Source organism: Amyelois transitella, chromosome 9 (assembly GCF_032362555.1).
Source record: "Amyelois transitella isolate CPQ chromosome 9, ilAmyTran1.1, whole genome shotgun sequence".
NCBI lineage: Eukaryota > Metazoa > Arthropoda > Insecta > Lepidoptera > Pyralidae > Amyelois > Amyelois transitella.
In genome coordinates this window covers 3,499,806-3,522,333 of record NC_083512.1, presented here as the reverse complement: position 1 = coordinate 3,522,333, position 22,528 = coordinate 3,499,806, and the positions used below count along the sequence as shown (strand labels likewise).

The 22,528-nt window shown below is 34.0% G+C and overlaps 2 protein-coding genes across 6 annotated transcripts in view; both read left to right on the top strand.

Moving 5' to 3' along the window:
• The window catches only part of LOC106134743 (protein roadkill), a 51,153-nt gene extending 35,948 nt beyond the window's left edge, over nucleotides 1–15,205 (top strand). For all 5 annotated transcript variants that reach the window (XM_013334872.2, XM_060945850.1, XM_013334870.2 and 2 more), the window contains 5 exons: nucleotides 2,043–2,380; nucleotides 6,063–6,304; nucleotides 8,566–8,744; nucleotides 11,151–11,293; nucleotides 12,232–15,205. In XM_013334872.2, the coding sequence (XP_013190326.1) occupies nucleotides 2,043–2,380; nucleotides 6,063–6,304; nucleotides 8,566–8,744; nucleotides 11,151–11,293; nucleotides 12,232–12,385 (1,056 nt within the window). In that variant the 3' untranslated portion in view covers nucleotides 12,386–15,205. The remainder of the gene's footprint in view (nucleotides 1–2,042; nucleotides 2,381–6,062; nucleotides 6,305–8,565; nucleotides 8,745–11,150; nucleotides 11,294–12,231) is intronic.
• A 1,067-nt stretch (nucleotides 15,206–16,272) lies between these two features.
• On the top strand, nucleotides 16,273–22,138 carry LOC106134741 (origin recognition complex subunit 2). Its single transcript, XM_013334866.2, has 8 exons — nucleotides 16,273–16,491; nucleotides 16,588–16,761; nucleotides 17,405–17,605; nucleotides 18,404–18,492; nucleotides 18,775–18,933; nucleotides 19,506–20,040; nucleotides 20,691–20,924; nucleotides 21,802–22,138. The coding sequence occupies exons 1-8, from the start codon at nucleotides 16,446–16,448 to the stop codon at nucleotides 21,999–22,001; spliced, it is 1,638 nt and encodes a 545-aa protein (XP_013190320.2). The 5' UTR covers nucleotides 16,273–16,445; the 3' UTR covers nucleotides 22,002–22,138.
• Nucleotides 22,139–22,528: the final 390 nt, after the last annotated feature.

The window sequence follows — 22,528 nt, the reverse complement described above, 5'->3', positions numbered from 1 at the left end:
TATAGACTGACTGACATAACTATTACAAAAAGTATGTATGTATCGTAAAATATTAAAGCATATGTATAGTAAAATATTAAAGCATTTTCATTAATAATCTCGATTCACTTTCTTCATACCCATCTTTTGAGCACACATTTTAACTAAGCTCACATTAAAGAAGTCTGCAACTAAAATATGATTGTGACTAACTAAGCAACAAAGCCTGGGCTTGTTTGTTAAAATATTTCGAGACAGACATTTCTTATTTCAAAAAGGTCACATCACATATTAATTGAGTCAGGACTCTTCTTAATATTCGTGCATAAAATGATACTCGCAACAAGTGCCTTGTGAACAAATTAAATACTTTGACTTTATATTTTCCCGACCAGGAAGTCGTTAAAGGATAATGTATAGGATATAATGTCTATGGATAGGATACCATTAAAAAGTATTAAAATATTTTTTGAACAGTAAAGTCGCAAAATTTTAAATACTCTTTACCTTCATATTCACACTGCGCATCTCCCTGTAACATGAAAACAAAAATTAAAAAAAAATGATTTTAGATAATCGTCTTCTCATGTCATAATTTTTCCAGAAATACTATGTATTTGAAACAGTTGATTTTTATTAACAATGCTCTAGAGAATTAAACGATTACTAATTGTCATGTCATGAATCAAAGTATTTGCATGTATAATGGCGTCATAAAAATTACTATACAGAATAGAAGGCATTTTAACCTTGAATTACAAAGGCTGTTTACAAAATTTTTATTTGCCATAAATAAGTCGTTAACGCGTGCCCAATGCGACCGTTTGTTTCCCTAGCTTATAAATTAAGGAACGTGTAGAATATATGTTAATAACAAGTATAAACGGTTATATCGTAGTAAGTTCATGGTAATTAGTCGAAGTAATAATCTTGAGATGAATCAATATAAATATGGCAGGAAGTCTTAACAGGAAGTTGTGCCTTATTATTTTACGATTGTGATATGGTTTTCACATTTTCGATCAAACAAATTAAATTTACTAGATTCCGAATTGAAAATTAAAATCCCACAGGATTAAACTGAAATCAATTTAACAAGACGAAAACATCTTACATGGAGGATTTGTTGCAAAGTTGCAATAAAAAGAACAAGTGGATCTTGTATAAAAAGGTAAATTTGTTTGACTGCCTTCTGTAAACTATATGTTTTGGGCATAGCGTCTGCAACGCTGCAATTACACATATACATATGAACAAAGGGCCGTATCCCGAATAGTTTCGGATCCGTTTGGAAGATTTATTGTTTTTGGGAGTCGTGCAAGCCGCCGAGGACACCTTGCGAAAGCTCACATTCGACACATTTATGCCTTTCTATTATTTATGCTTTGGCCATGGCTCCCATTGCCTAACTAACGACTGTTCAATTTGTTTTAATGTCAAGAAAGTTAATGAATGTGGAGACGAAAGATAGCCTAGCCCTCTGTGAAAGTAGCGTTAGGTATTTTATGTGCGCATTAGATTCAAAAGTTTACATACATACATACATAAAATCACGCCTCTTTCCCGGAGGGGTAGGCAGAGACTACCTCTTTCCACTTGCCACGATCACTGCATATTTCCTTCGCTTCATCCACATTCATAACTCTCTTCATGCAAGCTCGGCGGTTTCGGGTACTTTTGACCTGACCCTTCAAAAGATTAACTGCGAATTTATTTCCCTTTTAAGAGCATAGCAGTAATGAAGTAAAAGAAAAATGTAATAAAGCTTAGTAGACTTTTTTACATTTCCTAGATTAAAGAAACCTACGCAAAGTATGTATTTATAGACGCCCTTTGACATTATGATCTAAGTGCAAATGGATCCATGGAGCAAATATCATTGTTATAAAAATAGATATTGGGTCGATTGCGTCCCAGTTTGTCGGGAAACTGCGTATTTCCAGCGATATGTGTACGTATTTACTTCGTATTTAATTTTATGTTGAATGTTTTTTATCCTCTCATCTGGATTTCATAAATGCGTAAATGTTTATTTTACTTACTATTTTTTTCCATTGTTACAGGTCAAGGTGGTGAAATTCAGTTACATGTGGACAATAAACAATTTTAGTTTTTGTAGAGAAGAGATGGGTGAAGTGTTAAAATCATCGACTTTCTCAGCCGGTGCTAGTGATAAGTTAAAATGGTGTCTTCGTGTTAATCCTAAAGGACTCGATGAAGAGAGCAAAGACTATTTATCATTATATCTATTATTAGTGTCGTGTAATAAATCAGAAGTCAGAGCGAAGTTCAAATTTTCAATATTGAACGCGAAAAGAGAAGAAACGAAGGCGATGGAGTCACAGCGGGCGTACAGATTCGTACAAGGAAAGGATTGGGGTTTCAAAAAGTTCATTAGAAGGTGAGTGTTCAGAAATGTCTTGCAAAACTACATACTCAATATTAACTTACATTTCAATTGACGACTATAATTTTATTGTCTCAATAGTTCAACTGAATAAGGAATAATACTTTAATAAAACTGCGACATAAATGGCACGAATATAAAATTCGCAATGGCGATAATATAAAATTGGACGTTAAAACCAAATATGTTCAGTCTTCATTTTGTTTTTAACACCCAACTGCTACGTATCTATAACCTTATTGATAGCTTAATATGGTTAGCGTTTATATTACTAACTGTTCTGTAGATTCCTATAAACAGTTACTTGTAAATACGCCTGGATGGAGTTTGCCAGTTCGCTTTATATCATGCACTTTATTATGTAGTAAAATTGTTAATGTCGTGTAGTGCACAGGGATTTTGTGTCATAAGCTGTATCGTTAACACAATGTTATAACTTTCGGCCTTATTCACCCACATTCAATGAACCCACATTTCAAAGGGACAACCCCTGTTTGAGGGAAATATAGTTTAATATTGGTGCGTGTCCACTGAATTTCTTCCGAGGGAATAAAGATATAACGATATTAACATTTTGTAGTACTATAAGTATTGTTGAATTTTCGACTTTACCTGATATTATTACTCCCTGAATTTATCATTAATAAAACTATAAATATTTGATCTTACTGTTTTGTTAATACTTCAATCGTTGACCACTTCAATCGTTGAATGCTACATACCATGCTTTTACTCTTGTTTTAATTAATCTTTTCTAGAGTTTTGTCCCATGTAATAATAACTAATTTCGCTATCGGTCTAAGTTTCAGTCCTTATCTTATCAAATCAATAACGAAACATTCATGGTGACTTCCTTATTTTGAGTATAATTTAACCTTCATATAATAATTAAAGTTATTTAACTCTACCTATAAATTTGTAAAATATATCAGTAAATAAAGAAAGTAAAGTAAATTAAGATGAGCGACTTACAAAGTACCTTTCCTATGTTAATAGAAGTTAAATCTCTAGATTTCGTGGGATTAATATAAAAGTTAAATTTAAATGTCTCATTTGAATGGATAGAAATCAATCTTCCCCTTTCACCTCGTTTTAATGACGCGAAAATACTTTTCTTCGATCAGAAACTTGTTCTAATAGTCACCTCGGATAACGACCTCGTGGTGTGTTAGTAGTTCCGTGTTTTATTTCGGTGGCAAAATATATTAGAAGCAAGGTTGTCGGTGCCTTTATTCGAAAAATAATAGAAATTAAAATAAAATATCGTAATTCCTAAACAAGTAAGTTACTGACATCCCAGTCAGCTGAAATACGACTTTGTGAGAATAAATAAATTAATGCGCTATGACGAGAGAGTCTTCTTAATCAACAATATGAACCAACGTAATTTATCACTTGAATTAGCTTTGAGTTATCAAATAACCTACCAACTGAATTGAACATTAAAAATATTAAAATACCTTTGTACAAAGTTACGTTCAAAAATAACAATATACTGATAGTTATCTTTCCGCTGTGTGGGTAGGATATTGGAAAATAAGATATTTGTAAAACTTTAATTTCTATAGATAGTAAATTTTATATCAAAATTAAAGATTTTATTACCGTATGAATTATACTGTGCTGATGGACGCATCCCATCGCGTACTTCCATTGGCACTTAAGCGCTGGAAAAACAAATAAACAAAAACAAACGACAGAATATTTTTGGAAATCAAAACGTTCATACACCTTCACAATACTTTACATTTTCATTTAATTGAAACGACTATTTGTAATAACATCTACAAAGTAAAGCAACACGTGAGTCGAGTCATGCCGCTTATTTATTACAATTATATGTAAGAATACTTTACAATTACTATTTAACGTACGCTCTCATCCACAAAAAACACAAATTAAAATTGTTTAATAAATTTAAGGGGAAGACACTGGTCGCCACGACACAGGGAATCCTAGTGTGACGGTCAGTGCAACTGTTGTAGAAAACTCTGTATTTTTTGTACTGAATAAAACATTTTTCATTTTTTTCATTTTCATAAGCACCATAACTTAAAATAATGTGCCGACTGAATGACTTGCAATATATATGTCAATGCATTCTCGTTTGAATGCAATTTAGACTACATCTACAAGTAATATTTTGTTTAACTAGTCAGGATGAGCTAACTAAATTAAAAAGGCAAATGCGTGATGCGAATTTAGAATGATATGATCACTTATTAATTGTAAACTTGCTTATCTCAAACTGAACTATGAAAACATCCAAGGAGTCACTGATATCGTGTGTGAACATTGTGTTTAGTATGGACCATTTTTTCCCACCTCGTAGCTAGCGAACTTATGTAATTCATACACGAAATATTGAAAATTTAGTTTGAAAATTGACGTTTAAAACAAACAATTCTGTTAATTTCGTTCCCGCAAGAATTTAAGGAATAATCTCTTACTGCATTGATAGATATAACTAGGCAATATGCGAAATAAATTTGAGGACTGTGCGTTTAAATTTTCTTGAATATTTAACTATACTTAAGCCTTTCAAATGTATGAGCGATTATAAATGAATAGGAAATTACAGAACAATAAGCCCTGTGCTTTCATCACTGATGACGTCATTAGGGGACGTCGAGAGGGTGTCACAATCGCAATCCCCCGTAACGTGATGTTTGGGGTGCGATGTCGGAATAATTCATATTTTTTGTTCCCTTTGACGCTATTTTCAATACATCCACAGTTGTCTTGTTGAACTTGAAATAGCTGATTTCATAAACAACAAAACTGTGAAGGCAGAAAAAAGATCGTTTCATCATATAATCACCGATTTTCGCATTTTATAATAGTGTAAAAATTCGCCTGATTTCCATTCCGTCTGGCCTTTGATGTCTTATGAGATATATTTAAAAAACTTGCTTTATTATGACGCTCATGAAATATTAATAGTACCTTATCACTACCTGTCTCATGGGACGTGCCGAGAGGATAATGGTGTGGTCCCTGACTGCTCTGGCAAAGGCTCGTGTAATACATACAAACAATCACGTTTATTTCCTTGCGGTGAAAGGCCACGTTCAGCTGTATGGCTTAATGATGGAATTGAGATTCAAATAGTGGACAGGCTGCTAGCCCATCGTCTATAAGAACAATCCCAAGTTTATTAGCCTTTCCCTTAACCCTTTTTACAACATGTATGAGATAGGAGTGAGAAAGATACCTATGGGATTCTTAAGTGCCGAGAACCACACGGCAAATTCGTGTAATTTAGAGATGATTTCGCTAAAATAAATTCAGAATGGTTGGTTATACATAATATTTTTTAGTATGACAATACACTACAATGATTCTGATAGACTTACTGGTATTTTTATTATCAAATAAAGCCATGTCATTTTTTATAATCACGAACTTAGATAAAGTTGAATGCGAACTTGTCGGTTTGCGTGTAACGGTTGATATAATGCGAACTACTTTTTAATTATTTTTTAAATAACGCGAACGAATCTTTCTTTTCTTTTTATTGTACTTATAAAAGGACAAGTCCGCCTTCAACTTCAACAGGTTCCCTGTCCAATGACTCAATAGCATATGAAGAAATCAATTTTTACAGACAGGGAATCTATCAACATTCGTCGACCTAACATACAAAAATACTCATTAAAACTCCTCTCCTTTCCAGAGATTTCCTATTAGACGAAGCGAACGGCCTCCTGCCTGAAGACAAATTAACGATATTCTGCGAAGTGTCGGTGGTTGCGGATAGCATCAATATTAGTGGGCAGAGTAATGTAATGCAGTTCAAAGTACCAGAGTGCCGGCTCTCCGACGACTTAGGAGCCCTATTCGACAACGAAAGGTTTTCGGACGTAACGTTAGCAGTCGGAGGCAGGGAATTCCAGGCGCATAAAGCTATATTAGCAGGTAGATATTTCAATTTCTATTGACGCTTTGTGAACAGATAATCGGATTGCTGTGTTTAAGTAATGGTTTGTTTCGCGCATGGGTGAAATGTTTCAATGTACCTAGTCTATGGTAAATCAAGAGATTCGTTTTATAAGATCAGGATAGGCGTATTTACAAACTGCCATAGAAAGTTATTTTATACTGGCAAATTTTATATTTAACGAATTATTCTAAGGTGCACGCTTCCTTACGCAGTATGATACCTTTAATACTCTTCGGGCCATCCATCCATGCACTCTGGTCTCCCAATTTTATTAGCGTAACAGCGTGAAGACTCGCAAATTATATTTGTTGTAATATGACGCCATCTCTATAAGATTATCAAACAGAGACATCTTCCAGTGTTGTACAGGTATAAATAGTCTATTTGCTTCTTCTAAAGGCGCCGCCTGTCAAATGCGACATTATCAGAGCGAATAGACTATAGTGCTGCCCCGTAGCGTGAGATGACATGCGCTACTCCGTTTTTAACGCGCGGAAAACTATCGCTGTCCCTATTAGAGTCATAATAAGAAGCGAAACAGCAGATAGTATTTTGCGCGATAAAAACGGTGTCGTTGCGTGCGGAACTACGGGGGTTGAGTTTAAAAACGGATATGTGGGCCTTAGTAAAATTAACTTTGAAAAAGGCTTTTCAATGAACCTGTTTTTAATTTTAAAAAAATTTCAGCTGTAAGTCAGTAAGTCCGATCCTGCCATTAAGAAACAATGGCAGCAAACAAAAAATGATTTATAAAATTATCCCATTAGGTACGGACGGTTTATTCTCCTTGTTTGAAGCTGCACCTATATTTTTCAATAAATTCTTACAAAAAAACAATGTGCATCCGATTATCCGTTCCTTATTCTTAACAGGTAGTTGATAGTTACATAGGTAACGACATAAATAAAGTTGGCTTAACGCCAAAGCAACAGCTATTGTATAATTTCATGCTAGTGACAGAAACAATTACATCTGCAGTAGAAAACAACACTATCAATTTGTCTTTACAAGACAAATGTAATAGTTAATAATGGTTTTATTTGTAAAATCTTTATCAACTGAGTTTATTCTCAGGTACATTTGTAATGGCAACGCTTCAGACTCCGGGCTAGCCAGTAGTAAACAAGAAATTTGTATTTTTGTAACGAATAAACTCAAAACTACTGAACCGATTTGATGAAGTTTGGTATACAGATAGAATAGATCTTTAGGAAAAATATAGGCTACTTTTTTATGGGAGCAAAGCCCCGCGCAGAAGCTAGTGTAAATATAAAATTAGTGCTCATTCACCAATGCGCGGACAAAGGCTTCTTTTAATATAAAATTACACCCAGTAGGTATAAAGTTAATACCGTTGCAGGCAAATTAATATTTTATGAGTAGCATATACATATAATGAATAATTGTTGATATCGTTATACGCGGCCCATTTTATTGTTAACAATAATATTAAGCCTTGTAATAAACGTTTTGTTCTCGACCTATAAATGCTAACAATGTGTTTATGCTGAATAACTGAGAGGCGTTACCTTATTATACGTGTTCTGGTTTAACTAGTTACGATTATGAACAATTTATTGAAAATTAAATGCTTCATTTTATCAAACACTATCTATTACGTATCTTACAATATTTATTATCTGATGAACGACAAAGATTCTGTCAGCATTATTTTGAAGCAAAAGTGAACAGGTTTAAAAATAAATCAAAATTATTTCATAAGTTATTAGTTTATAAGTTTATAAACACATACAAAATATACGGGTAGAACGTGCAGCTTATTCCGTAATGAGTAGAGAAGTAAAATATAGCAATAATATAAACTAATTTATTTAAGATAATAAATTAAATAAATACCTCGATAATAAATTAAATACTTAGCCTCGAAGTTAGTACGTAACTTAGTAGATACTAAGTCAACGATACTATATTTTATAATAAATACTTATATAGATAAACATCCAAGTATATATGCTTTGTAACACCAGAGATGACATTGATTAGAATGATAATATGATCATATTTTATGATACTATAAATAATGTTTCCATCTTTAAAGCATCCTGTATTGCAACTATGTAGTAATAGTATTATGTATATAACTAGTTTATATTAGATACTACTGGTTGACATAAATTTTGAGACCAACTCACGTCTCTTTGTGCGAAGATGTCCTTGATATTAAATTTTGTTTATAATTCTATTTTTAATATATATTTTTTTCTTATTATTCCAGCGCGGAGTCCTGTATTTGCGGCCATGTTTGAACACGAGATGGAAGAGAGGAAAAGAAATAGAGTAGACATCACAGATGTGGACCACGAAGTGTTAAGAGAAATGCTGCGGTTCATATACACGGGGCGGGCGCCAAACCTCGATAAAATGGCGGACGACTTATTAGCAGCCGCTGATAAGGTGAACCTCTTATTTTTATACACCTATTTCACACAGCTTTTTTGTCAAACCTGTCCATACTCACACTTGCCCGTCATCGATCATCTGAATCCTTTTTTTTATCTACGCTGAAATATCATAAAATGATACGTGATTAGCTGACCGAAAACATTATACAAAAATTGACATATGATATCTAAATCGCAACAGAGACACTATCGCTGTCCCAGTTCACGTCATAATAAAAAGCGAAACAGCGATAGTTAAGTCGCGCGTGCCATGCTGCGGGGGGCTGGGATGTTGCGGTTAAAATAATTAATAGCACTATGAACTGACCGCCTAATTCGAGAGCAGTATATAGGTCCACCTGAGCCATAACGTATTTCATTCTGATCTGAATTTGACAGAATCCGTCACAACGAAAAATAACAACAAACAAAGAATATCTCTTGTAGTACCGATGTTGTCCTTTCGCTACTCAAATATGCTTCTTCAGAATTTCATCGTTACTTTGTGCTCATTGTAGTGTCTATTCCTCTGTCGGCTCATAAGAAATCCATGAGAAAAGATAACATGTATACCGAGACATATATGCCTATTCTTAAACAGGAAGCTACATTAAAATTTTGTTCAATCATGTATTTCTCTTATCAGCTGTGGATGATTAGATAAATATTTGATTGATATTTGTTTATTGCGTTTAAAAATTCCAAGGTTTTGTAAAAATAAAAGGAAGTAACTTCAGATAAAGAAGTATTTTTTATATGACCTAGAAGTACTTATGTGAATACAAATGTTATGTTTGATTATTGCAATATTTTTGTGAAACGTGAGCTCGCTGATGCTTCTTCACAAATCTTAAATTACTGCCTCCTTGCTTAGGTGCATATAAATTTATCAATATATACAATATACATGCTGGATTTTTTTTAAGAATTTACAGGAATGGGATTAGAACTTGGTCAGGCATACACACATATATCAAACGCGAGCAACCGCAATTACCATCAGTTTAATATATATTTTTTTTTATTTAAACATGCGTTTGCCTAGTTTTGTTCTAAATTAATTAAGGACTCGATAAATATGATTAAAATTAACAATTCGATGACCTACTGTACTTAACTGTGTTTGTAGATCGTCGCTCTAATGAACTAGCCGCGTTCTTGCACAATGTAATAAATACTTGATACTTGGAGGAAAACTGTAACACAATATAGATTAACCTTCGCTTGAGACTTGCACAGATACATTCTGCATCTATTGTGTACTTGTAAGCGTTATAATAATAAATGTGGAAGAATGTTCCCGCAAAAAGCTACATAATAATAATATGGCTTCGGCCCCATGAACGCCTCCCAAATGACCGGGTCCCTATGGGCCCAAGCACATTTTATAGTTATGTTATGTTAAAACAATAGAATAACGTAAAAGCTATAATATACACGCGAACAGAAACTAGTAACTTAATAATATAATACGAGTATCACTAGCTCAAAATACTAGAACTGTGATTAGTGCCCTTTATCTAAGGAACCAAACTTGAATTATATTAGAAACTAGAGTATGTCCTCGACTCCCTCGTAAAACTAAAAAATCCTGTTAGTTTCCGTTCTCGCGGGAATTTCAAGAAATCCCACAGTACCTAAGTGCATCCCATATAAGGAATGTACATGCAAAATTTCAATAGCAGTGGTTTGGGCTTTGCTATGATAAGTCAGTCAATTAGTCAGATAAGTCAGTCAATTAGTCATGTACCGCGCAATGTTTATATTATTCTTCATTCTATTTTGGTTTTGTCTGAATTCAGTAGCTTTTATGTATGATATTAATGAACAAAGTGTTATTTAATTGGACTATTTACCATGGCCCTTTTATTTGGGTCACAATGATGTCGATTAAATGTTATGAATTTCGAAATAGTTTTATTGGTTATGATATCATAACCGGCCTTCATTTATGACCAATTACCATGATAATACAATATATGATTCCGTATTTGTGTAATAAAATTAAGGAATTGAATTTTAAATATAATAAAGTAGGTATAATAAGTAGGTATACTGGGAAATTAATTTCCCATGCTCCATTTTTGTATAGAAATGAAAGTTGATAAAATTTTAAGTTATTTTTCATTATTGGTTAATATCAATGTAGCGGAACGTGAACCAGGGGTACGAAAAGTCAACCGTAGTAGACCAAGGAAAACACTATGTGTTCCAAGGTTCAGAAAAAAATATTTGTATGAGTATTGCTCGCAAAGGGGACTTCCCAGAGTGAAACGCAGAGACTTAAATCTTTCCTCGACACGATCGTTATATATTTCATTTCATCATAATTTTTCACACAGGTCCATTGATTTCGGGTACCTTTGAACTGACCCTAGTCGTAAGGAATTTAATTAATGTAAATATTTTTGTATTTCAGTACGCGCTGGACAGATTAAAAGTGATGTGCGAGGAGGCGCTCTGCCTCAGCCTCTCGGTGGAGACGGCGGCCGACACGCTGATACTGGCCGACCTACACAGCGCCGACCAGCTCAAGGCGCAGACCATCGATTTTATTAACACGTTAGTATCGTATTTCTTCATAGCTCCCATCCCGTGGGAATTTAAGAAAAAAAAGTTTAAAAAAAAAAGAATGTTCTATATCTGTGCCAAATTTAGTCATTGGTCCAATAGTATATACATACATACATACATAAAATCACGCCTCTTTCCCGGAGGGGTAGGCAGAGACTACCTCTTTCCACTTGCCACGATACTTCCTTCATACTTATCTCTGCATACTTCCTTCGCTTCATCCACATTCATAACTCTCTTTATTTAAGCTCGGCGGTTTCGGGTACTTTTGACTTGACCCTTTACCGAGACGTCCTTAATTTGATCAAGATACTTTGGTCCAATAGTGTATGAGGTTATTAATTACAAACAAAACAATCTTTTCTTTTCATAATATTAGTATGGACTGGGTGCGTCGTTTCTCTCGCTTTTTTTATTTGTTTGTACTAAAATGAGGCTTGCACATTGAAGTCTTTTAATCTGTACTTAATACTATTGACAGTATATATATGCTATTACTGATAGTATATTTAACTACTACTATTGATAGTATATTTAAACTTTATATGTAAGAAAATTTGAATTTTCTTACATATAAAGTTTAAATGTGACAAATTTGTACGCTCGAACACTCTTCATTTTTGCCGTTTCTATCTACGGAAACAAACATAGAAGTCTTTTAAATTCGTCAAGGAACATAAGATACAGAATTTCAACTTCCTAAGACTAAAATTTTTCTTGTACGTCTATACCTTTCTCATTGGTTTACCACTACTCTTTAAAAGAATTTTGTATATAGGTACTTTGCTTCCTTGCCCCACTTTGTATATGGAGTAGGCACAGAAAGTCAATTTCCACCGATTTCTCCCGTCCCTTATCATAATTTTTTTTCCCACACATTTCCCCCTCTTCATCCCCCGTATCTCAACAATCCGCTCGATGAACAGGAGTCACGCGACCGACGTGATGGACACGGCGGGCTGGAAGAACATGATCCAGTCGCACCCCCACCTCATAGCCGAAGCTTTCCGCGCACTCGCCACGCAGCAGCAGCAGATCCCGCCCATCGGGCCGCCGCGCAAGCGCGCCAAGCAGGCCTAGGCGGCCGGGGCTACCCCACGAGAGACATACAACATGTTCGCTTTGAAACGTAAGTTGCATATAAGTTTGGGGACAAAATCATCCAGCCGCATAATGGTTTTTGGCATAATTGTCGTTTGAAACTATGATTTTGCAATAATCATTGGCAAGCATAACATTACTTTTTGTATAATCAGTGTTTTACATTTGTTATAATTTTTTTTTTATGCCAAAAAAGTTATGCCAGACTGTGATTATGCCAGAATGATGTATGGCACCCAATATGGATACAAGTGATTTGTCAGTAACAACCTTCGCCAACTGTGAAATATTTTTTGTTATCACCAGTTTCTTTTGTGTATCAGAGCTGATTGTTATCCCGAACAGCTGTAACTTATTTGAAAGTTTTACCACTAGTTTCTTTTGTCAATTCAAGATAAGCCTGACAATGATTATTCGCGTTTTGGAGTTTCTGAAGTAACAAAATGTGAACAATCATCCCGAAAATTTTCAACGTGCACGTTTTGTATCGAACCGCCGTACATGTGAACTTCCACTGTACGGCGCTCGGTTCGTGTAGGCCCAAATAACGAATCGGACAAAATATTTTGACCACCGTAACTTGAATACTTGACATTTTTTTGACATATCAGACGGCCTATCTTATATGAGATTGGTAGGCTTGGATGCGTTTAAACAGTTACAAGTGACTTGTTACGGTGCTATGTTATAACGCGAACTCGTGTATAGAGTACCTAACAAATATTTTTGTCCGATGAATCCGATCCGGTTGAAGGGATAAGGAATGAATTGTACAAACTTAGAAGGCTAATCTTACAGTTGTATTAAAACCTCGGGTTGTCTTTTGTTGCAAAAGTTTAATTGATTTTTTTTCTAGATGATTTTGTACAGATATGACTGTAAACATGCCTAGTCAATACCTAATGAAACCGCTCAATGACAAAAACACATTTGTAGAAATCCACCGGTTTGTAAATAAAGCGCGGATAATCTGTATCTATGGATACGGTAGTTTGACCAAATCCCCCCGGATCGTCATTTGTATCACCCGTTATTTTTATTGTACGACAAGGCTGCAAACTGTAATATTATTGTTAGAATTTACACAGTGTACCATATACAGTGAGATTCGGAGTGAGAGTGGCCGGTGGATGGCTTATTTTATTTGTGGGTCGCGAAGATCCACCCTTTCGTTTACTATGATTGATCTCAACACGATATTCGATCCTAATGTTTTTTTAATTTCTCTTGCGGTTTAGTGTGCCGCTTTTAAATAGTGTTATTGAAGAGTTATGGACGCTTTTTGCGCGTTGATGTAGTTCGAATGTAGGCTTTGAATAATTTTATGTATGTCGTTTCTGTAAACATCTCTTGCAAGTTATGTTATTGTAAATTATTACTATGTATTAAAAAGCTCATGTGCGACATGATAACCGTGTCATTAAATTGTATGATTGTCACTTATTGGCTAAAGTAATGGCGTAACTCGTAAATTATAATGCCATACAATGTAATGTATAAAGAAATTGTAATTATTTGAAGTCTATGTATGCCTCGTGCAAAATTTTCATTGAAATAATCTTGGTGTTTCACGTTCCATAGAAATTGATCGGTTACTTATTAGAAGTTTATAAAGGTAGCACTTTTGAACATTTCGAAGTAGTTACGGTAAGCGAATGCAATAAATCTGTGTAAAGTATTGTGGCACGGTTTCGGAAACACTGTTGACAATAATTATTTTATCCAAATTAATAACAGAATCGCAGAATGTATGCTTCACAAAATGAAAACGGAAAAAAGTTAAACCGCGATGCCGATTTTTCAAAATGTTAACAGTGTGTCCAAAGCATGTCATATTTAGAAGTTGTAGGTGACTCGAGTGATTGTAATAAGTAAAATGAAATTGTTGGTATTGTATATAGATGAGCTACGATCCCACCATTAAAATATTTCTAAGTAAGTAATAATTCATAAGTGGTATCACATATGACGCCATTCAACTTTGTATGGTATCCGAGCATATAGACTTTGTAATGTTTGGGGTCTGAATACCAACAAATTTTTGTATGACTGCAAACTTTATGTTACGACCTCAAACATTATAAGACTAAGAGCCCTGTAGGATGTTATTCCAATGGCATATTGTGATTTTTTCCTTCAAATTTCCATAGGTTTAAAAACACACGTGCTTTTGTTTTGTTTTCATATGTAGATAACCTGAATAATTTGAAATTTAAATATATTGTTGTCGTTAGTTTGCTTCATCGATTGTATATTATTGCGTGTGACGTCACAAAGACGTATAAGTCGCTCTTCATTATTGCTCACTTGGAAATCATATTTAATTCTAAATTTAACCACTTCACCATCTTAATTAGACTGATGACATTCATCTTTATAGTTTAGACAAAGCATTCGATGTTTGTCAATTTATGTTGCTTCCACCTAAACTGAATAGATTAAAGTCATGAGTAAAATTGTTTTGGTGAAGTACATCTATCATTTAATTTTATTTCATTAGATTTATTATTTTTCACTTCTTTATTTTATGTTTTTACTTATTGATTTCTATTGATCTATTTGATTTTTCTTCAATTGATGCGAATGATGAAGTACTGTTCTTATAAAGGGTTTGTAAAAATACCCACTATATTGAATAAATGTACTGTGGCCAATAATAATAATATAATATTTAATACCATTTTATACCCACTTCCCATTTACATAGCAGACAACTGTTTTGTGTAATATAGTTACAAAACAATTGTCAAAATAACTGTGATTTTCAAAATTGTCAGTAAGTTGAGCAAATAAATGAAATGATGTAAAGTAATTTCTTTTCTTTATATTTCCTTTTAATAGATGCCTAAAAATAACTTTTTCGGCATAATCATCGTTTCGCATAACTTTTTATAAGAAAACTTTATGCGAAACGATGATTATACCTAAAAGTCATGTATTCTTTAAATTGTTTTGGACAAAGAAGTTGGTGGGGTAGAAATACAAGGAAGTTAATTTACATGCATAATGCCTTAACATATCATAGTTGTGTTCCCCACTGCGCGTTATTAGTTGAAAATCGGTGGCTAAAGTTAATTTACATGCATAATGCCTTAACATATCATAGTTGTGTTCCCCACTGCGCGTTATTAGTTGAAGATCGGTGGCTATTGTGTTCTCATCTTCATCTACTGCAACCATGCATCAATACTACTACGAGTATCAATATGGGTTCAAAGTACTTTTCATAGAAGCAAGATGAGGCTTAACTTTGTGAAATTACCTAGAATTCCGGGCAGTGTGCCTACCATGGTCTCTACGATTAGGTTTCTTGTTTAATAGGTCATGGAAGCCAGATATTTGCGAATCTAATGGAATTATATGACGTCATAGTGGTGGGGTCGAGCCTGGGCCCTTCCCAAGAAGTGTGTGTAAGTAAGTACGGGTAATTGATGTGTGGAAGCTTTCGTTGTTTTACCAGGGTACCATACTAGATTTTACTTAGTATGGTAGTAATGTATTAGTGAAATTTGTGGTATAACCCTTATATATAAATGCGAAAGTAATTCTGTCTGATACACTAAATATCTAAACCGATATTTTTGTGTTGATTGATAGAGTTGACCCTGATGAAGAACATTGGCTACTTTATATTGCGAAATAGAAAAGATTTAAAGAAGGGATGAAGATTTGCCAATGACCTTTTACGGTAAACGAAGTCACAGGCTACAGCTAATTAATAAAATAAAGAAATAACAAAACAAAATATTTACAGGAAAATCATAGGTACGTAAGTAACTTGTATTCATGACCATAAGAAATATTTGGAAAGCCTAAAAAAACTGCAACGTCACTCACTGTCAAAATGAAATAAATGTCAAATTATCAAATGTCAAGAAAGTTGTTTTGTTTTGAGTTGAATTAAATTTACAATTGAATCCTGTGATTGAATGAAGAGATAAAGAAATAAAGGGGCGTAAATTGCAGATTCGAAGAATTTCTATAAATCAATTCAGTATTTAATAATAACTTTTTATAGATAGCGTGTAAAATTCGTGCCATGGCTAGTGGCTTTCGGCTTCGTTTTCCCGCCGATACCAAAGAAGGTAGGCAAATTTCATTTAAATACTAAATTACTAAAATTATATCGAAGTTGCCTGTGTATATTACGTAGTAAATAATAATCTATACTTTTGTCATAGTTAAACCTGATGATACCGAATCACCGTCTAGACGAGGCATTAGAAACAGAAGCAAACCCAAAAAGTACGGAGATTTTCTTGAAGTATCGCCTACGAAACGTAAGCTTCCAGCAGCAGAAGAAAGTTCCGAAGATGAGAGTTTCGACGAAGAGCAGGATTTACAAAAACCTACAGGTTAGTTTTTATTTACGATTAGAGGCCCGCCACAGTTTCACCGCAGATAAAGTAAAGGCCATCAATTCAATTATTAACCCCCGACGGTAAAAAAGAAGTGTTATAAGTTTGACCAATCTGTGTGGCTGTCTGTCTGTGGCAATTTATTACATTTAAAGGTGATTTACGTGTGAGCATTAGACATATTTGATCAAAATTAGCTGAGCCATTTAAATTATGGGACTTGAATGTGGTGAAGACCAAACGTGGTGAATATACTTAAATAAATGCTTTACTCGAGTAAATTTTCTGCATTCGGTCTTCCTTCGCCATTTCTATGTGACAGAGAATATGAGAAAATTGATGATTTAGTTTAGAGAGTATTCTTAGCATAGCCCCTTGGTACAAAAAGAGATGTGTTATAAGTGTGTCTGTGTGTTTCTGTGTGTATAAATGTGAGTTCACTGAAAGAGAATTAAAAACAATCCAAAAAATTATCACTTTGTACATGCTAAGGTACCTTAAGATTAAGTTTCTTTAATTATTTCTTACTTAAAGGGAACTTAAATTGGTGTTGGAGTTTTTTAATTTTTTATTTATATAATCTTTTGTTTGAATCTTCACCCAAAAGTAAAACCCACTTTTTTAACTTATTTATTTTCAGCATTATTCAGCAATGATGATGTGGAAGGCCAAGACATGTTTAAATTTAAGTCTCGTCACACAAAACACGATTTACATAATAAAGTAAAGTCTGCCATAAGTAACTCACCAAAGGTAGATTCTCCATTGAAGACTCCAAAACGTAATTTGCTGAAAGTGAGCGAAGCTACTCCAAAGATTGTAAAGGATATCATGAAAAAGAGTAAGTTCTATTCCATTGAAATAGAAATAACAAGATTTAAGTTTAAAAATTACAAGTTTAACATACAAACATATTATTACATCTATTTTCCTTTCGGGGTAAACAGAGACAACACTCTTGAAAAGACTGATAGGCCACATTCAGCTGTTGGCTTAATAATAAAGTTAGGATCCAAATAGTGACAGGTTACCAAGTTTATAAGCCTATCCTTCACTCGCCTTTTACAAAATCAATGAGAAAGAGATGCAGTGGTCTTATTCCTCGTTCTATTGGTTCCAGGAACCACATGTATTAAATATATAAGAAAACTACAATAGATGAAGTATTGTCCTGGGACATTTTGGAACTTTGCCAAATCTATCCACATCTTGATAATATTAAGATTTCATCAGTCAAAAATTAGTTCTAAAAACCTTAGAATACAATTGAAAGGAAAGAGGACTAAATTTATATCTGTAGATTGTGGAGGGAAAAGACTTATACAATTCATCAAAAATTACAATATTTGAAGATGCATGCAGACAATCTTACAAATATTGAAAACACCCAATAATGAAATATCACTCACATTTGATTATTTAGTTTGGACTGAGTCAAAAAGAGTATACTAGACCTTTTAGGAAATCAAAGAATTTAAAAATAATACAGGTATTCAATGTGCACGTAACATACCTTTATTTTATCTCAGATGCTTTGAATTATATAAAAATAATCTATGATCAATGATTATAAATAGTTTAATACAACGCTAAAGTTTAAAATCAGTTGAATGTGCAATAAGATGCTTTAATTTTTCAGGAATAATTCGAGAGGTTGAAAGTGAGAGCAGCGAAAGTGATTTTTCTGGGAGCAGCAGTGATTTTGTGCCGGATGAAAGTGATCATGAGGTACGGTCTCCCAAAAAGACAAAACAAACACCCTACAACATTTCTAAAATTCTGAAAAAAAAAAACAAATATTATTAAACTCTTACATATCATCTGTTAGTGCTCCCTTCATTTCCTGTTAAGATATGTTAAAATTCCATCTTCCTATGTTATTTCGGCTGTACTTTCTCGTCCGTCAATAATTAAAGCTTGTTTTATTAAATAAATATTTATTATAAGCAAGTTTCTTTTCGATTCGACAGCATAGTACCGCACTTATAAATATTACATATAATTTTCCAGGATTCCAATGCGTCGGAACAAAGTGTTTCAGAGGAGGAAGAGCCTCAAGAGTCAGTCAAAAAACAAGTGGTTAAAACTAGAGGCGGCAGAGCGAAGACTAAGGATTCAGAGTATTTTGTCACTCCAGATAACTACTTCATGATGCATTCAAGTAAAAAGGTGAAAATATTAGTTATTTGTTAAATATATTTATACCTTATAACTAATATATATTTTAAAACATTAGTCATTGTATTATTCCTGGTATAGTGATAGTATTGGGCTGACAGACAAAATTGTAGAGCGACTGGTAGCGAGTTCCCGTCCACTCCAGTCGTCTCCTGTACCGCGTAGAATACACATATCGTCGTTTTGTAACTAGTGAGCCGCGTAATTAATCGACATCTGAATATATAAACTTGTGTTTGCTCGCAATCATCATCTAAGTAGAGTGATCGTAACCCTACATTAATAGATCCACACACTAATGAAGTAGTAATTTATTGACTTTGCGCTGAGGTACACCCCCGTGGTAATTTTCAGTATAAAGTAGAAGATGAACGATTTTGTCTCAAAATCTCATATTTATTTTAAATATTTTAAGTTTATTAGTTACAAATACAGAAATAAAAAAAACAATTAAATTCTCTATCTGAAATAAAGAGGAAAGATTGGTATTTTTCATAGTATTTTTGTATGTTTTTAAGGACTTAACTCAAAAACTAACAATTCTTGGTTATTTAATTTTTCAGATAACAACATCTGATCACACACTAGCCAGGATAAAGAACCTCAATCTAACAGATGATTTGAATGAAGAGGAAACAAAAATTTCTGCAGAACATAAGCAAAAAATCCTTGAACTAAACCAATCATATGAAGACCTCTTCGATCGATGGCTTTACATTTTGAGTGAAAACTTCAATATAATTCTATATGGAATTGGCTCTAAGCGCTCAATACTTCATCAATTTCAAATGCAAAAATTACAAGACTGTCCTTGTATAGTTGTCAATGGATTTTTCCCGAGTCTCACTATAAAGAATATTCTAGAAACTATAATCATTGATCTGTTAGAAAATACTCGAGTACCCTCCAATATTGGAGATATTGTTAATTTGATCGAGACTCAACTTAAAGAGAATGAAACTGAATTATTTTTGATTATACACAACATTGATGGTGCTATGTTACGGAATGCTAAGGCACAAAATATTATATCCAGCATTTCACAGATCAGTAATGTGCATACGATTGCCACTATTGATCATATCAACGCGCCTTTACGTAAGTAGTACCTAGTTATAGACTTAGGCCATTTGTACATTTTCAGATATTATATGACTGACTCTCCATATCAACCAAAAGCATAAAGCTATCATATTTCTTTGACCCCGACTGTACTTATATAAAAACCGAGGTGTTGTGTTGTTAAAAGATGCTTACATTAGTTGTCTTCCATGTGACAACATCTATGTATGTCTTCAAAAAGCCACGGACAATTAGTTGTGTTGATTTAAATTTAACTACATATTCATCTCACCAGTTTCACATGAATGATAATCTAAATGTTGTGTATGTTACAGGCATTTTACTTTGTTTTCCCAGCATACGTACGTATAATCACGTCTGTATCCCTTGCGGGGTAGATAGTGCCAATCGTCTTGAAAATACTGAAAGGCCACGTTCGGCTGTATGGTTAAGTGATGGAATTAAAATTCAAATAGTGACAGGTTGCTAGCTCATTGCGTACAAGAAGAATACCAAGTTTATTAGCCATTCTCTTAGCCGCTTTTTACGACATCCACGGGTAACCGATGGCCTAGCCCTAGGCCGGAGGTTCTTATTCTATTAATGTGCCGGGAACCACACGGCACAATAATAGTCTCATATTTATTGGCCGTAAGCTAAGCCCACTATTAAAAATTTCCTTTCAGTATGGGACCATTCAAAACTGAGTAAATTCAAATTTACCTGGTGGGACGTGACTACCTTTTTGCCTTACAACGAAGAGACTTCATATGAAAACTCTCTCATGTCGCATAGAAGCGGAGCCCTACAGCTGTCATCATTGCGCAGCGTGTTCCAGTCGCTGACGACCAATGCTAAAGGGATATTCAACATCATCATAAATTATCAGCTAGAGAATCAGAAGCAAGCCCATTATCAAGGTAAAATTTCTTTTGTATTCTTACCTAACGCTTTGCATACACTTTTTTAGTATGACAAGTGGTTGGAAAGTTATTCGCCTATTTCTCTAATTCTAATTTAACAAACAGATCATATCTTATCGGATTAAGCTTTAAACACTATTCTTGTTTTCGAAACCACTCATTTTTTAAATTTTATATTAACCCTTTGGTACAAAGACTTGACCCGGAGGAAGAACGAAAAGGGGAAGGGGTTAAAAGAGGGCATGAAATATTGTCAGTTAACTTTTACGGTGAACGAAGTCGCGGGCAACAGCTTGTGTTTGAAAAACTTTAGGTATTGGAAACATCCACATTCTGCCAAATAGATCTGTATCATTAGTTGCCAGGATGACTATAGTTGTCCAAAAAGAGTCATCTGGTGGCGCATGCAAGGTTTGTTGGTAGCAACATTAATGTGTGGAAGTGAAAGTTGGGTATGAACAAGAAAAGAATGAGCGTAAGGGCCGCCCATATGTCCACGCCGGGAAGTTAGGGTTTCTTGAGAAACTCGTAACCGCTACGATACTATGGTCTCATTTAAAATAGTTAAGGGTTAAAATAAATTAGACAGTCATTCTGAGACGGATAATAAGCAGAGTGATCCTTGTGACATTGAATGACAGGATACAGAACCATGAGATAAGGGACTGTTAATTAGAGGAAGATAGTGGCAGGAATTGAAAAGAGAATACTTAGTTAGATTGGTCATATCGAATCGAGAGCTTGAATGAAAGCAGGAAAGTCTATCACTCTGAAAAAGAAGCTTGACTATGTATGTTGTTACTTGACCTTTTCTTAGATACCTAAAAATACGAACTGTACTCCTTTTACTACCTATAATATCCTTTTATTTCAGGGCTACCTTTCAAGGATCTTTACTCCAAATGCCGAGAGCAGTTCCTCGTGTCATCAGACTTGGCACTTCGAGCTCAACTTACAGAGTTCCTGGACCACAAGCTAGTCAAAATGAAGCGCACTTACGACGGCAGTGAAAATCTGATTATACCCATAGATAATACTCTGTTACAACAATTTTTGGAACAACAAAATAGCTGATGGCCATTGTTGTGAAGTTGTTAAATTATTTTCCGATGATCAATACCGTTTTTTAATTGAAAGCCAATATACAACAATCTATGAGGTTTGTGTCGTGTTTATTTTGAGGTTCAACAGAAATAAAACTAAAAATTATATTTAGCTTTTATTTTACAATCCCAGAAATAAAGTCTTAATAGGATTATATAATATATATCAACAGGCCAAGTTGTAAATTACTTAAACTTAATGACTTACATAATATAATAAAATTATTAACTAAAATTCTTCTCAACATATCTGGCACGTTCACCATTACGCATCAACCAAACATTTCATTGATATTTTAAGTGCATAAATTGCTCATTTAGTTTTAAAAAGATTGTAGAAAAATACTCTCTGAACTCATCAGACGTCAAACATTTGATCTAATAAATCGGATTATTTTATACGCCCTTTGGAATTCGTTATAAACATTGATGTTTAATGTCATGAGTTATCATTAGTGAGATTACGATGTAATAGCAGATCTCTGCATGAGATCGGTG

What these genes read in the sequence shown, in the direction of transcription:
- LOC106134741 (XM_013334866.2), top strand. Translation starts at nt 16,446, where the DNA reads ATGGCTAGTGGCTTTCGGCTTCGTTTTCCCGCCGATACCAAAGAAG. An exon ending in TCCCGCCGATACCAAAGAAG is followed by an intron (nt 16,492 to 16,587) that starts GTAGGCAAATTT and finishes CTTTTGTCATAG; the next exon opens with TTAAACCTGATGATACCGAA. An exon ending in TGATGCATTCAAGTAAAAAG is followed by an intron (nt 18,934 to 19,505) that starts GTGAAAATATTA and finishes TTAATTTTTCAG; the next exon opens with ATAACAACATCTGATCACAC.